Below are 16,842 nucleotides of genomic sequence, written 5' to 3'. Positions count from 1 at the left end.
CTTTTTTACTGCACACTATTCCAACCCTGCTCTGAAGACAAAATTAGTAATTTCCTCCTGAGCTTAGCTATAGTGCTTCACAAACATTAATCAGTTTATTGTCACAAGATTAGTGGGAGTTGAAGGGGTGGTATTATCTATATTTTACAGAAAGGGAGCTGAGAGATTAAGGTAAAAAATATCCACTAATTTTTGGTGCCCGATTTGACACACCTAGGAACTGATTTTTCAGAGTACATAGCATTATGCAGCACTTACTATGTTCAAAACACTGCTCCCACTTACTTCAGTGACACCTGTGAGTGCTCAGCACTTCTACAAATCAGACTTTAGGGTCTCAGATCAGGCAGCCAGAAAATGAGGAACACAGTTAGTGATCACCTGTGAGACGTTTAGTTTAAGTGACTTGACTAGTATCATGCAGGACTTCTGTGGCAGATAGAGGAATAGAATCCAGTTCTCCAGGGCAGCACTCAACTGCCTTAACAATGACACCCCCCCTTTCTCTTCTTGCACTCCACTGCCTAATTCACTGCACAGCTCCCAACTTCTGGAACAAATGAATTAGGTCCTGGAGACTATAGCCCCCCTTTCCCTACATGACCATGATTCATTTCCAGAGCAAGTCCATACCATGCACTGAATGTAAGGGCCCTGTGGAAAAACTCACGTGCGATCATGTAATTTCAAGTTTGTATCATATTGCTTGTATGCACAAAGGTGCATAGAAAGCCTTAATTCTGGCATTTTTAAAACTTCTGAGCGCTTGACTCTGCAACTTTAATAGCATGCTTTTAACACAATGTGTGTGTGTAAATTCCTTGCTTTTTAAAAAAACCCAACTGAAAAAATCAAAAGTTCTATCATGTAGCATCTTGGTGACACCTACATTGGTCATCAGCAGTGTTGGAACCTTTAGATCTCACACAAACTTCCACCATTTGAACTAATAGAGTAACTTATAGTAGTGCTAGGTTGGCATCCTCTATGCAGTCCAGCACTGCAGAGGGGGATGAAACACACACTTTGACAGTGGGTTTCACAGATATTTGCTGGCAGCAGAGGAAAGGTAAGACTCAGGAATCTTAGGTTCCACTCCAGCATTTGGAGGAAGTGTTTCTGGTGGACACAGACTCTTCTGTCCATTCCATCCAAGCATGACCTCTTCTGCTCCGTACCTTCTAACATGTCCCCCTCTCTTTCCCACCCCTAGCTCTTCATCCCAGTGCCATTTTTCTCATCTAGCCAGTCCCAACTCCACTCTTCAAATTTCTCATCCTAGTCCCAGTCTCACTGCCCAGCAAGTCCTTGTCTCACCCTCTGGACTCTCCCTCCCACACTCCTTGCCCAGCTATTCCCAGTTCCTCCCAACGTTCTGGCTCCTTACCCAGCCAGTCCCAGCTCACCCTCTCCCAGCACCTTGCCTAATCTGTTTTCCTCCGTTTCCCCTAGCCTCCAAGACCCAGCCTCCACTACCCATGCTCTCCTTCCTCACTGGCTCTGAATCCCAGTCTCTGTCCTTAAATTTCTTGTGCAATCTGTCTCCCAGTCCTGGACTCCTAGCCCTGCCAATCCGAGTCACCCCTGCCAAACTCTTTGTCCCAATCTACTTCCTCCCTCTCCCTTCCTCACACATCCAGCTCTTGTGCCTTCTGTATTTATATCAGACAGATTCCTCCTGCTCGCTTCCCGGGCCCAGCAGCAGTGCCCTGAAAACACAAGAGAGTCAGTCTCCCTGCTTTCAGCTCTAATGCCCAGCTCTGGCCTGCTCAGCCCTGGCTAAAGTTATGCTCAGTATGGACAGAATCTTCAGATAATTTAGCTGCGATGTTCTAGCAAGTCACCATCAAGCATGTGTAAAAGGCAATTATTCACATTTTTATAACTTGGCCAAGATTATTCTGATTTTCACAGGGAGGAAGAAAAGCAAATCCCTTACATAGTGTTACCCCCACCTCCGCGCCAAATTTCAAGTCTCTGCTCCAAAGTATGGGGATGCTGGTGCGGTAGCTTCTCAAAGAAAAGGTCACCAACATTTTTTTATCATGGGCAAAATATATATTTTTTCTAGCCTCATTCTCAGAAATGCCTGAACCACTTTGGTTGAAATGTTGAAAACTTTTGGCTAAGGTAGACAGTTGGCTTGGAAAACATCAGACCCAAGGGTTATGTTATGGCAAAGTTATATGCTACTGAAAACAGGGCTGGGGGAGACGTTGGGCAATCTTAATAATAGGTGGTGCTTTCAGTGTCGCCTATAAAAAGCACAGTTACAGCACTGCAATCTCATTGTCCTCAAATTACCATTTATACTAGTACAACCCTGTCACCTTTAATGGAATTGCCTATGTGCCTATGGGCACATAATTTGAGGAGAACGGAGTTGCTAGGGGGCACTGCAAACAAAAATTAGTTAATTTTCTTGATGCATAAGCCAGAAGATTGTCCAGTTTACTTTTACAGAGCTATGTTGGTTCCACAAGATTGATACTCTGGCAAAAAAAAAAAAAAAATAACTGAAGGATTATTGGCAGATATATGACTGAAGGAATTAGTAAAGGATGAACCAATTTTCAAACATTTTGTTTTAAAAAAATAAAAATCACCCTCTGTTAATTATCTAAGCTCTTGAATACTTCATGTTTAAAAGCACTGCTGTTAAGTTAAAAGTTTTGTTTTCACTTATTCATTTTGAGTTTTAAGCTTTAGCTACATTGATTTAATTAAATTAGTGCAAACAAACCTTTATGCAGTCATATTTATATGGATTTAAAACTGGTTATATTGATTTAGCTTGCCCTGTAAATTAACCAACACAAGCTAAATAGATATAAACTGGGTTTAAATAAATTTAAGGGTGTCCACACAGGGTTTTACAACAATTTAATAAAGTCCCTTTAAAACCACAGCTTTAAACTAGTGCAAGTTTGTGCGTGTATGAGGCTTCTGATATGTCTGACACTTGGAATTTTCTCCTGAAAACAAATATTGTAATCTTACTGATAATGTTATGTTACAATAAACCTCAACTACCTCTGGACAAAGCACTAGCAAATTAACTAACTTAATCTTTCTAAAATTATTTCAGGAGGTACACTGAAAGTGGTATCATTGCCTAGTTCCAAATCTATTTCCAAAGCTTCAGTCACAAAGAAAAGAAAACAGGCTTAAATTTACTTACCTCTTTTTGGCCTCTTCATATTGCCAGTTCAGTCTGACTTTGTCCACAAGTCTCGTTTTACCATCAAAGCAAAACTTTTTTTGGGAGTTGAGAACCAGGAAGAGAAGGAAAGGTGGAGAAACACAACACACATTAGTAACGAACACTGTAAAAAGAATATAAATAAAATTTAGCCTCCCCACCCAAGCTTACAAAAAACTGTCAATGTTTTAAATAAAAATGTGTCTGCAAGAGATAGTCTGTACTCTTAAAATATGAATTTGGGTTAATAATAAATTATCTAAAGCTGTAGTAAGTGTAAAGTTAGCCATCTCAGCAAACAACCTTCCTGGAAATTAAAAGAGCTAGTTACATTTAATTATGCATTATCAATACCTTCCTAAGTCAGAGTTCAAAATGTAAAGAATGTGATTTATCAAGAGAGTGCAATATTTAATTGCTTATTACCGTACTATTCTTATTTTATGGGAAAATTCAGTGAAAAGGCAGTGGGGTTTTTGCTTCCAAAGCAAAAAGAAAGATGTGCCCTATATGTTGAAACATTACCCAGTATTTTAATCCAATTTTAAACAGTTTAAACAAACAGTTTTATTCCAATGTGCTACAGCTGCTTCCTGAAACAAAAAGTTGCAGCATTGTCACCATGTTTTTGTTGGGGGTGGCCCTGCTTTGAGCAGGGGGTTGGACCAGATGACCTTCTGAGGTCCCTCCCAACCCTAATCTTCTATGATTCTATGCTGCCACTCATACTAAGCAAAGCCAGCTCTCTTCTGCAACCCCTCCTTGGGCAACATACTCCATCACATGCAGCTTTAGTTCCTCTACCCAGCCAGCCACATATGGCCTTGTAGCTATAGCTTCTCTGTGTCCCCATACCGACCAGATCACTGAGCTTCTAGTCCTTTGTCAGTTACCTCTCCCACTCTATGCACTCTCAAGCACAGGTGATGCAATCCATCACTTTCCCCACTCACAACCACCAGCTGCTATTAATTCCCTGACTCCAAAATATTTTTAAAATTCAGGAGTAAGAGTTATTCCTATGCAGTTATACATTTATATTTTCTAACCAATCTATACAATACAAATACAGTCTTCAAAATATATTTGTGTTGGATGGTATTCAGTGTGTATTCTGAAGTGGAGACCATGGCTCTTACCCCTTTTGGTGAATTAGGATTCTGCAATCTGATCCACCACCAGTTTCAACAACTGACTTCTCAGCTCAGTTCCCTCAAACTCTTCACAGACCACAATCACACTTTGCATTTATAAAAAATTCCCTTTCTACTCACCTGCTCTGTCAATACTGACTGAAGAATTTTAACTAGCCAAAAACAGGAATGGGTGAAAGGGACTAGAGGAAAATTGGACCAAAGAAAAATGTGTGGAGACCACCACTAAAAAAAAAAAGCTGGCTAACCTGAAGTTTTTGAATTGTAACAAGCTTTGTATCTGACATAACATTCAAATTCTCATACTATCTAATTGTGAATGGGCTTTTACAACTCCACTTCAAATCTTTTCCTAAGAAGCAGATGATTATTTTTTGCCCATGAAAAGCTAATTCAAATGATCAAAATAATAGTGCAAGGTAGCCGCTTTAACAGGTATACACACGGTAGTGTAATTCAAATTGGGTTGTTTAAATGCGACACTCATACTTTTCTTGAAAGTGTATTAAAGAAGGGCATGAAGGAAATGATGGAGAAAGCATGACAGACCAGATGAAGAAGGAAGTGGATTCTTACTAAGAAAAAATATTAGATCCCTAATTTAAATTGTAAATTTCCCTCTGCCTTGGAGGAAAGGAAGAGAGATCAACTTGGATCTTGAATCTTTTAATCCATAAGAAGAGAGGAAACCATTGTGGTAAAGAAAGATGACAGCTCAGAGGGTAACAGGTCCTTGAGGCAAACATCAAACTGGACACTTACAGCCCTTAATTTTCTTCCCTCCAGCATGGCTGTAAATACCGGTAAAAATTTAATGCTTGGTACAAACAATGGCACTATAAAAAGGCAAAACCATAGACTGTGAGGCTTGTGAATACTCCTGTGGGGAGCTATTATTCAGGGTCTCTTTTGCCATCTGCCCACAGGTCATGGCGATAGTAAGAAAGTGATCACTTCAGCCCAGAGTGATGGAACTGAGGAGCAGATTCTTCTGTAAACACATTTCACAGAGGCCTTATAGCCTGCTTGAGGATTAGAAACACAAAGCATGTAACTAATGAACATTATTTGCACACTATTAAACCAAAATGGATTCCTTTAAACGGGGAAAAGCAGTATTTTTTTTTTAAGAATCCATTCCACCAGAGCCAAAACACCTCTGAATTAAAATGGAAAACGAACCATGTGACTGTAACACAAAAGCAGCTTATTTTCCACAGCAAACATCTCACATTGGAACACATACCTCTCCAGTGATGTCAGTTTGAGAACAAGCATCACAGTGTTGTTGAGGTAAACAGGAATCACTGAGTGAAGTAGAATTGTGCTGGAAACCTTGCAAAGAGTCTGTAATACAACAGCTATTCCTGAATCCATCTGTTAGCTTAGCCAGGCTCTAAAAAAAGAACATTAAGAAACGTGATTTAATATAATCTAATTTTGGTTGTCCATTTTTTAAAAAATAGTAGAATTATTCTACCCCCTACTTTTTTATTACTGAAATATGACAGGATATTTAAAAAAAAAAAAAAAAGCTACCTGTAAGAAAATCAAATTTATCATAATTTCATTCTGTGACATGGGAACCTTGTTTTGAAGGACAACTTCATTTAAAAAAAAAACCAATAATTGTACAGATAAATATATATTAAAACTAATATAATTTAAATCCAAGAACAACAAATATTAGTTAAGAAATATCCGTGAAAGCTTCAGTTTTCATATGGCTCTGACTTTATATGCAGCAGCTGCCATCTTCCAGGACAAGCAGCAGAAAGGGCCACATCTTACCTGCCCCTGCCTCAAACACATGACACCCCTCAGTGACTGCTGATCTCCCACCTATCCTGAAAAACATCTCCCATTGCTTCAATTTTCATCCTAGCTGATATCATCTCTGGATTCTACAATCCAAGGCCCATGCAGCCACAGAAGTTTTTTAGTTTAGACTGAGGAAAGGGTGACACTATGAAATCTGTGGAACTGGGCAGACTGTGAGGTAAGGGCATAGAACAGCACAGAGGGAGAAGGGCAGGTAAGACACTCGTACAAACTGGCAACAGCCAGATATTAGGCAAGTTTTCAATTTATTAAATGAAATGTTAATTAAAAGAAGAAAGCCATTATCATGATTTTATACAAGCTTAGACAACAGGATTTGGGGTTTTTTAAAGATCCCATTAAGCAGAGTTTTTCTTCAAGAAAAATAGCCAATTTCATGATTTGACCTTCTGATTATATTCCCTCTCTCCTGCAACAAAATGTTTTCACAATATTTTTTCTTTTGCCACAATTAAAACAAAAACCATACAGTCTGTCATACATGAAAGAGACCACTGACAATTAAACATTAAACATAATTAAATTAAACAAAATATTTAAATAAACTTTTCCCACACATCCCAAAAGAGGTGATAAGTCACACTAACAAATCTCAACAAAACTTAAATTAGCCTACTAGGACCATACTGACCAGCATCAGGTAGAAGATCGTTACCCTAACAACGAACTAATTTGATTCTAAAATACAGGAGGTTCAATGCCAGTGAAAAACAGTTTGCTGATTTTAGGTTCCTATGAGGATTGCCAATTTGCAACAACCTGTAGTTATTAGGCAAGCACAATTACTAAGAATAAAAGGACAGGTATTTCTATAGCTCAGTGGTTCTCAGACTGTAGTTCACACAGAACTGCTGACAATGTGGTACTACTGGTATTTCCCCCTTGCTTACTATTGGACAACAATAGAAGAAAGACAAAAGCCCTTCCTGAAAGCTAATATAGGAGAGGGGCCTGGTGCCCTCCGATTCCCACCCAGGCTCTACCACCATGATCTGGTCCCACTTTCATCTATACTGTCCTGCTCAAAGCCACTTCTCTTCATGAGATTGTGTGTAGGGCAATGGAGATCTTCTGCCTGAAACTTCTGCCACTCCATTACTTATCTCCTCTTAGCTCTATCCTGGGAACCCCATACCACATACACATGCTATCAGTTACAATTTTGGGGCTGGAGACTTGAACTTCATGTTAGACAGAAACAATTCTTCCACCTCAGTATTTCCTACTTCATCCCTCTACCCAATAAAAAAAGAAAATCTCCCCCACAGGTGTCAATGATGGATGTTAAAACTGAACATGAAATTTCACACTGGAACAAACAGCAAAATCAATACAACTATACACTTTGGAGGTAAGGGAGAAGAACAGGTCTCAGAAGTCTAACCATGCACATAACTTTTATAAACATTGACCCATCTTTTCGGAGCAATGACACCACATCTGTGGCATTATTTCTAACCAAAGCACCCAGTTTAAATCAGTCCACCTCTTCCTTCCTTGCCTCAGACTTCTCTCCCACATATCCTGATCCAATTATCATTATATTTATATCATTATATATATTTCTACAACAGACGGAGTTTTCTCAGCACCTACAGAAGATTGAGTCACCTCTGCTATTTTTAGGTCCACTGCCTACATTTTACAGATTTAGATTAAGAGGTAGTTATGAAGTTTTCTATTTCCTCTTTTTGAAATAGTTTACCAAGTGTTGACACATAAAACTCACAACTCCCCCACAACCACTGCTTTTTCCAAAATGTGTTTATTGTAGGGAGTTTTTTTCTTCTCCTGCTAAGCAGGAATTTTAAAACTTAAGAGTAATATGGCAAATTTTAAACAGACTTCACACTGGCTTGCATAACTGATATGCTTATAAGAATTATCTGAAAAAATAAATAAAAAAAACAAATAAAGGTTTTACATCACCTCTGCTGGGAACTTATTTAATTTTCTTCTTTTTTGGTTGTTTAAATATTTTTATTTTGTTAAATCTTAAAATTGGATTAGGATTGTAAAGTACGCCAAAAATTGGATAAAATATGTAACTACTAATTTTGAAACAAATGAATATTAAAGACTTTTGTACCATAAAATGCACTGGAAGAAATACACTATTGTGACAACTTCAATTTTCTTCAGTCATACAGATCTAAAACCAAGGACCAATCTCATCCTAAATTTCTCATTTGTTCTGTAGGCAGAATTCCCGGGAGACCCATTTCAGTCCTTGACATTTGCCTTGATTCTAGATTTCTAATTACATAAAATACTACTTTTCGGGCCACTGCTATTTCTCTTAAAGTTTGCTTTAAAGGTGTAATTCTCAAGACTTTCAGATGATTGTATTGCTGGACTAAGACATGAAAATTAAAAAAAAAAAAAAAGTGTCTAATGGGAGGGTTAAAACAAGCTACAAGCCCAGTAGCTGAGTTGATCCAAGATCTCTCACACACGTATTTAAATTGCTAGTTAGTTTCCCAAAATGTGCATCACAGAATCCAGGAAGAATTGCCTTTTTAATCATTCAAATCATTCCTAGCCATGGCATGTGGAAGGCTGAAAACCATTTTAAAAGTTGGCCAGTACAAAATACCAAATATGCTGAAAGTTGCCAACACTGAAACTTTTAATAGTGACTTCACTGTTCTGCCTATTTAGACAACATTTTGTGGTCCACCAGCTGACCTTTGGGTAATGCTCCAGAGACTGAAGAATTTTAAAACTATGGAAACATAATATAAGCAGATTACAAGCTACCCAAATAATTTATCAATAAAGTTAGCAGACACTATGAAATTACTGAAGAGAGAGATGAAAGATACATTTGAAAGGCTATGTTAATTTACTAGGCTCCTAAAAGTTAGCAGGCAAGATATTATCTTTTGCATACAGCAGAGCTGGTTTAACAGAATTATCTTTGTCATCTTTCCAAGTCGACAGGCTCTTTGAGGATTTTTAATAAGGTATATAAACCGATGGTATGGAGTTGAGGCTATTAAAAAAAATGGACTGCCAAGGAAAGGGGAGAGATTAATGTCTAATGATAGGGAGGAAGAGGCTTTACCGTATCTCATCAGATTGCAGTCCAGTTATCTGGACTAGTACATCATAGTACTGGTATTCCTCTGCTGGCTGCTGAAGCCCAAAAGTGGACCACTGAATTTAGCTATGGCTAAGGCCCTACTTTAATTTGCAATATTGCGAAAATTGGGGATCCCTCAATATTAGGGCTTCCACTGCATTTCGATTGGCAGGAGCCCCAGCTCTCAGCCTCAGGTTGCCCTCTCAGCCCCAGGTGGCTGACAGTGGAAAATCTCAGAAAAGTAATAATGGACCTTATTACTATTCACCTGCAATTTTTGGACGATCATCCTGCAATTCAAGTATGGCCTTAGCCATAGCACAAACTGAAACAATCAAGTGGGACAAAATTATTATTAGAGGCTTGGACAGATTTCTCAATTAGGAGAAATTAATAAGATAAATACTACATAGGTTAGGGAAGATAGAAGCAAACAGGGTAGCGGTAAATAAAATAAGTGATTTAGCACATTCCCTTCTTTACCGTTTCATTATACAAACAACAAGAGAACATAAAATGAAATTAAAGACAAGCAATGTAAAACTGATCAAAGAATACTTTCTTATGTAACACAATTTACTCTGTCGAACTCAAGGTATCACTTAAGTCAAGAATTTATATGGATTCAAATAAAGATGAGACATTTATATGAAGAAGAAGAATATTTAGTTATACGAGATATGAACTCTCAGGCTCAGGACATAAGCCAACCACTAACTGATGGGATTTAGGAAGAAACTTTCCAGATAAGCATTACTACATAAATTGTTCAGGATGTGGGTTTTGCACCTCTCCTCTGGTACTGGTCAATAGTCAGAAAATCAGACTAGATCGGACCATTGGTCTTACTCAATATAGCTAATCCTATGTACCTATAAACAAGGGAATACAGCAGAGACAAGGGGAAGCAACTATTTCTGCAACTATTTTTTTTTTGGGGGGGCGACTATTTATCCAGTAGAAAGTTTCTTACCTGCATGAGTTCCTGCCTCTCTTTCTCACCCATACAAATAGCTTTCTTTATGGTTCGGAGCTCATTCATTATGGCCTGGGCTTCATCCAGTTTATAATTTGTATGAGCACTTGACATTTTACGATCAATCCTGTTGGCAAAAATGCAGACAAATTTAAAAGTTAACTAATTATGCAAAGACTCCTAAAGAAAGTATTGCCTGCTAATATGCCACTCCATTTCCATAAAATGGTATATTTACTTTGAATTAACAAACACCCAATATTTAGAACATTCTAAAAAGTTATCTGACTATAAACCAGGAAACTGATAAGGCAATGCAGTTGGCCCACCTCAGCTTCCTCAGAACTGACAAGTTTCCTGTTTTTGACCTCCTGAATAAGGGTTCACGGTTCATGCAACATAAACACACACTCAAAAGGCAATTTTATGTAATAAAAATAAAATTAACTTACAAAATCATATCACAGGTGGTAAAGTTGAAATAGATCCATTAGCATAAGCTGCTCCAATTCCCTGCCAATGTAGCATTGATTCATAGATTCCCAGACCAAAAGGGACTATTGTGATCATCTAGTCTGACATCCTGAATAAAATGAGCCATAGAACTTCCACAAAATAATTCCTTTTGACCTAGAGCATATCTTATAAAGAAATATCCAATCTTGATTTTAAAATCGTCAGTGATAGAAAATCCACCACAACCATTGGTAAATGGTTCCAATAGTTTATTGCCCTCACTGTTAAAAATTTACCCTTATTTCCAGTATGAATTTGTCTAACTTTCACAGCCACTGAATCTTGTTAGACCTTTGTCTGCAAATATTGTTCCCCATGTCAGTAATTCTAGCCTGAGATCGAGTCAGCCCTTAACCTTCTCCTTGAGTCTACCACTATAAGGCATGTTTTATAATGCTTTAATCTTTCTCATGGCTCATCTCTGAACTCTGTCCAATTTATCACCATCCTTACTCTTTACAGCATACTTCCTAGGCCTTTGCTCAGTCTTGTTTCAAAAGTCTCTAGCGATGGGACTTTCACTGTTTTCCTTGAGAGACATTTGTAAAGTTTCAGGTTGTATTGTCAAGAAGTTCTGACTGATAACAAGCCTAAACCAGAAATAATCAAGGCATATTCTTGCTACTGGATTTCAATGTTCATGGCAACATGGGATCTCATGGCCAGCTTGAAATCATAGGACTGTCCCAGAAAATTTCCAACTCAATTCATACCAGGACACACTCTGGATCTTGTCTTTGAGGTGGGAGTGTGAAGGTAACATCTTTATCATAGTCAAAATCACTTCTTCCTCCAGATTAAGATCAGCTTCTTTCAGGAGGAATATCTGTTAATAAGCAGTCCATCTCAATGGACTGACAGACCTAGTACAGGTCCAGATATCTCTAATGGGTTCTGCTGCTCAACCATTAAATCACTCTGTCAACAGTTAAGCGGATTAATGTAACTGGTTATCAGTAATCATTGACAGATCAACACCTACAAACCCTCTCCCATTATATCATCCTCACAACTTTCCTTGGTAACACCTATTAAAAATAAGACCAGAATCCCTACAGATCTTTCTAGAATAAGTACTTGGGCTAGGATTTCCAAACTGACTAGGGGATTTAGCCAGCCACCCACTGAAGTTAATAGGAAACGTGCAGCTAAACTCTTAGTCACCTCTGAAAATCTCAACTTCTGTGCCTACAGTAGTGTAAAAGAAAGTGTGTGTCGGGGGGAGGTAGTACGAGTACTTTTAAGGGATATATGCCACAGCTAATAAAGGAAATCTTCTTGGGCAGATGACATTGGTCAGAAGAAGGTTAAACTGTCAGCAGGTATATTATTCCATACAAAGATTCAGTAATACAAAGTAAGAATACTCACAAACTGCATTTACTTTACAATACAAACTAAACTGCATTTTCTTTACAATCCATAATACTATGGATTCTAAAAGCTCAAAAATATGCTGACAATACTGACAAGAATATTGTGAGACCCGCAAGAGTATTAAGGTAAACATAAAAACAAAGGATAAGGATGTGTGGCTTAGAAGAAAGGCAAATGATGACAAAAATATCAAAGTGCAAACAAGTTTTTATGACAGGGGACAAGCATACCGCAGAAAATTATCTTTCATATTCCAGCAGAATGATAAAAGATAACAAACACAAACAGAAGATTTACAGCCACCGTGATGCTGGCAGACCAGGTGTCAGCTCATGCCAAGGCCTCACTGAACACTTACATGTGCATAGTTGGATACCAGTCTTGCTTATCTCTGTGTTATCATCAAAATAAATATTAGATATTAAGTTAAGAATGTGCTTTAATGTTTTATAAAATGTTTGCAGGATGCTGCACATATTGTTCTCCTTCAACCATACATCATGTTAGAATGTAACAGCAACCATTTGCATTGTATATATTTCTGTAACTAAGTAACCCATCAAACAAGAAAGAAATCTTGTGTAATGCAAATGATGGTTTCTTATAAGTTGTTAAATCCTGTTCATTAAATGCAAATGATCCACTGAGCAAGATCAAGGATCAAAGACTTGGTTAAGTGCATTGTCCCATGAAGAAGGGGTCTGTGTGGGAACTGTTGCTGTCAGCTTGGTTTCTGTGAGAAGAAGCTATAAATATGGACACAAAAAAGAATTCTTCATCTCTGGACTGGATGAGAAGATGGAGATCCTCAGAGTTATGCTGAGTAGCCCTAAAAGACTTTGGGAAACTGACAGATTACTACATTTCTGCTATCTTTTGAAGTTACCTGTACATATATTTTTCCTGCTTTATTTATATTTATATTTTTCCTGCTTTAACTTCTGAACTCCCCTCATTTCTTTTTCTTAGCTAATAAACCTTTAGTTAGCTTACTAAAGAATTGGCTACCAGCATTGTCTTTGGTATGAGATGTGGGATGCAAATCAACCTGGGTGAGTGACCAGTCTCTTGGGACAGGTACAACCTGAATATTTTGTGATTTTTTGATGTAAGTGACTGTTTATCACATAGCCCAGCTCGCCTGGGTGGCAAGATAGACTGGATTGTCTAAGGGGACTGTCTGTGACTCCATTATGAGACTATTGTAGCACTTTGAGAGTTCACATTTGTTACTGGGTTGGTGAAATCTAATTATAGAACATACCACCAGTTTGGGGTCTCTCCCTGCTTTTGACAGTCTGCCCTGAGGTAGGCACTCACGGTCGTGAGCCACTCCAGACAGTGCGACAGCACAACAAAATGAGGACAACTAGCTGTACAACGTCAATTAGAAAAGTAAACATTTGTATGTCCTACCTAGCAAGATGTCATTAAGCTACTCCAAGCTAGCAGAACCCTGAAACAATCTTGAGCTACTCAGTACTGACTAGCAGAAACTTAAAGTTTATTGAAGGAGAGAGGCTGTTGAACTGCAATATGGAAGGAGGGAGATGACAATAAAAACTACAATTTTCCGAGTACACTGAAAATATTAAAATACAACACTGAATATATTAATGTACAAGAATAATTTTAAAACGTAGCCTGAAGAGACAAGCCTCTTGCCCATTCATATGGCTTGTTCAACCACCACTCTCTTTCCAGAAACTAAACTGGGTGAAACTCCATTTGCAATGAAGTCGTCTTATCTTAAATAAAAAATAAATTAATTAAAAGAAAGGAAACCTATTACCCTGTAAATAAGCCATCAATGAGTATAGCAATGGTGCTAATTCTGGGGATTTTATTGAGAGTCTTGCAATATTTCACTTTACTGACAAACAACTCACGGAATCATGTAACTAACCTTCTGGTTGCATAGAAGAAGTTGGGAAACGTGAACCCTGAAATTTCAAATACCAGAGGGGACCTAAAGGTGTTACTTTTTAAAATCTCATGATTCTTTTGGGCCTGACTCATGATTTTTGAATGCTAGGAGATGGCAGCACTGGTTTAAGATTTGGACAAGATTAGACCAAACCACAGTAGAAAAAGTGACCATAACTCACTAAGAATTTCACATGATACAGAAAGTACTCGGCTTTAACCCAAGGTCACATTAATATCAGGCACTTAGATTCAACCCCAGCAATATAGGCCAGAAGGTCCTCTTCTACCTTCCTGCTAGCTACACTGCCTGACATCTAAAAGAAGGTATCTAGAGAAAAGAAAGTTATTTAACGTCAAATGGATTTTTCTACAGGTAAGTATCTACTAATTTATGCTCTTAGAGATTTTTTTTTTTTTTTTTGGAGGGACGGGGCAGTTTGGAGGCTGACAAGTGAATTTTTATTTTCTCAGATAAAGGGTCATAACAGATTATACTGCAAACAGTCATAAACTGACAGTCATACAGTCAGTCCAAGCTAACCTAGAATTCTAAGGTAGTGGGTTCTAAACTTTTTACTAAGGAAACCCACCAGGGACCTACCAACCATCCATTGGAAGTGCTTTGGTCCAGATGGGCCTTGAGAGGTTGATTGCCAGTCAGCCTCTCCTCAGTCCCTGGAAAAAATCATACAGCAGGTCCTCAAGGAATCCATTTTGAAGCACTTGCTGGAGAGGAAGGTGATCAAGAACAGTCAGCATGGATTCACCATGGGCAAGTCATATCTTACCAACCTGATTGCCTTCTATGATGAGATGACTGGCTTGTGCACTTGGGGAAAGCGGTGTATGTGATATACCTTATAGAAAGCTGGCTAGATCATCGGGCTCAACAGGTAGTGATCAATAGCTCAATGTCTAGCTGGCAGCCAGTATCAAGAGGAGTGCCCCAGGGTTCGGTCCTGGGGCTGGCTTTGTTCATTAATGATCTGGAGGATAGGGTGGATTGCACTCTCGGCAAGAATGCGGATGATACTAAGCTGGGGAGGATTGGGAGATATAGTGGTCGGTAGCAATAGGATACAGAGTGACCTAGACAAATTGAAGGACTAGGCCAAAAGAAATCTGATGAGGTTCAACAAGGACAAGTGCAGAGTCCTACACTTAAGATGGAAAAATCCTTTGCAGTGCTACAGACCGGGGACCGACTGGGTAGGCAGCAGTTCTTCAGAAAAGGACCTAGGGGTTACAGTGGACAAGAAGCTCAAGGAACTGAGTTTATTTAGTCTGCAGAAGAGAAGAGTGAGGGGGGATATGATGGCAGCCTTTAACTACCTGAAGGGGAGGTTCCAAAGAAGATAGGGCTAGTCTGTTCTCAGTGGTGGCAGGCAGAACAAGGAGCAATGGTTGCAGTGAGGGAGGTCTAGGTTGGATATTAAGAAAATCTTTTTCACTACGAGGGTGGTGAAGCACTGGAACGGGTCACCTAGGGAGGTGGTAGAATCTCTATCTTTAGAGGTTTTTAAGGCCTGGCTTGACAAAGCCCTAGAGGGGATGATTTAGCTGGGGTTGGTTCTGCTTTGAGCAGGGGGTTGGACTAGATGACCTCCTGAGATCCCTTCCAACTCAAATCTTTTATGATTCTATGATAAGTCAAGGGTAGGGGTTAGGGCTTCTGGGGCACACATGGGGCAGGGACTGACTGAGGAGGTGACAGATGACCTACCTAGTCCCTTCCCGGGACACACCAGTGGCTCAGGACCAACTATTTGGGAAACACTGTTCTAAGGAATACACAAAATTATTATTAATTAATATTCTTCCAAACTCATAGTGCAACTCATTGCTAGCTTTGAAGACAACATAGCTAAGAAGATATTTCCATTTATTAAAAAAAAGTAGCAGGACTCAAATAATGACTAGATAGTTATATGAATAGTAAAAACATTCACAGTATCCTTAGATACGATAAAAAAACGTTTAAGGCACAAACTGTTCTCATCAAGACAATCAAATCACTAAATAACAGGAGACAGAAATAAACTTCTCCCTTGAGTAAATTATGACATTATTGTCCATTATGGAGTTTGTTTCACCTTTTTGTAAAACGCCTGGTATTGACCACAGTCAGAGAGAAGATTTTGGGCTGTGTGGACCATAATTCTGATCCTTTATAGTAATTTGTGTGATCCTAACTTAATTTTTCTCCATATTTCTTCAAATATTTCAAAGACCTTTGTCTCCATTGAGCATTAGGTCCATAGCACATTTTAAATCTTAAAATTAACTAAATAGTTATGTGAGCACAAACATTTTTTTGCCTTTTTTCTTCAGTTGGCATTTTTCTTCCTCACAAGTATACATTTTTCACATGGCCCTCACTCAACAAGACTCATACATTCTGATAAATCAAAAATCCTTCAGTAAATAAATAGGCACATTGGGATGAGCCTAAGTCAGAGAGCTTTCTACCTAACAGGCCAATTTTTTGAGAACATGGGAGTGAAAATACGGTTTGAAAATGGAATGATTTTTTTAAAAAAGTCATTATGTTCCTAAGAAAATTCCATTTTATGAGTCCTCATTTGGGAATTAAGGGTAGGATTTTCAAAAATGCTCACCACTGTCCTAATTCTGCTCCCATTAAATCAATGGGATTGACTTCAATGGAAGCAGAGTTAGACCAATGCTGGGCACTTTTGAAAATCCCACCCTAACTACTTGTTGTCACTGCTACGGCTCATCTATCAGTTAAATTCTTTAC

The 16,842-nt window shown here is 38.5% G+C and overlaps 1 protein-coding gene across 3 annotated transcripts in view; it reads right to left on the bottom strand.

Annotated features, from left to right (window-relative positions):
* Window positions 1–16,842, bottom strand: part of WWC3 (WWC family member 3) — a 146,657-nt gene that overhangs the window by 57,695 nt on the left and 72,120 nt on the right. For all 3 annotated transcript variants that reach the window (XM_067553011.1, XM_067553012.1, XM_067553014.1), the window contains 3 exons: window positions 10,257–10,386; window positions 5,603–5,752; window positions 3,182–3,255 (listed from right to left, as the gene is read on the bottom strand). In XM_067553011.1, coding sequence (XP_067409112.1) covers window positions 3,182–3,255; window positions 5,603–5,752; window positions 10,257–10,386 — 354 coding nt within the window. The remainder of the gene's footprint in view (window positions 1–3,181; window positions 3,256–5,602; window positions 5,753–10,256; window positions 10,387–16,842) is intronic.

Source organism: Emydura macquarii, unplaced genomic scaffold (assembly GCF_026122565.2).
Source record: "Emydura macquarii macquarii isolate MOO-44397 ecotype Brisbane River unplaced genomic scaffold, CSIRO-AGI_Emac_v2 contig_1424, whole genome shotgun sequence".
In the NCBI taxonomy this organism is placed as follows: Eukaryota; Metazoa; Chordata; order Testudines; family Chelidae; genus Emydura; species Emydura macquarii.
The sequence above is the reverse complement of the archived record's forward strand: the minus strand, read 5'-3'. Positions and strand labels throughout refer to the sequence as shown.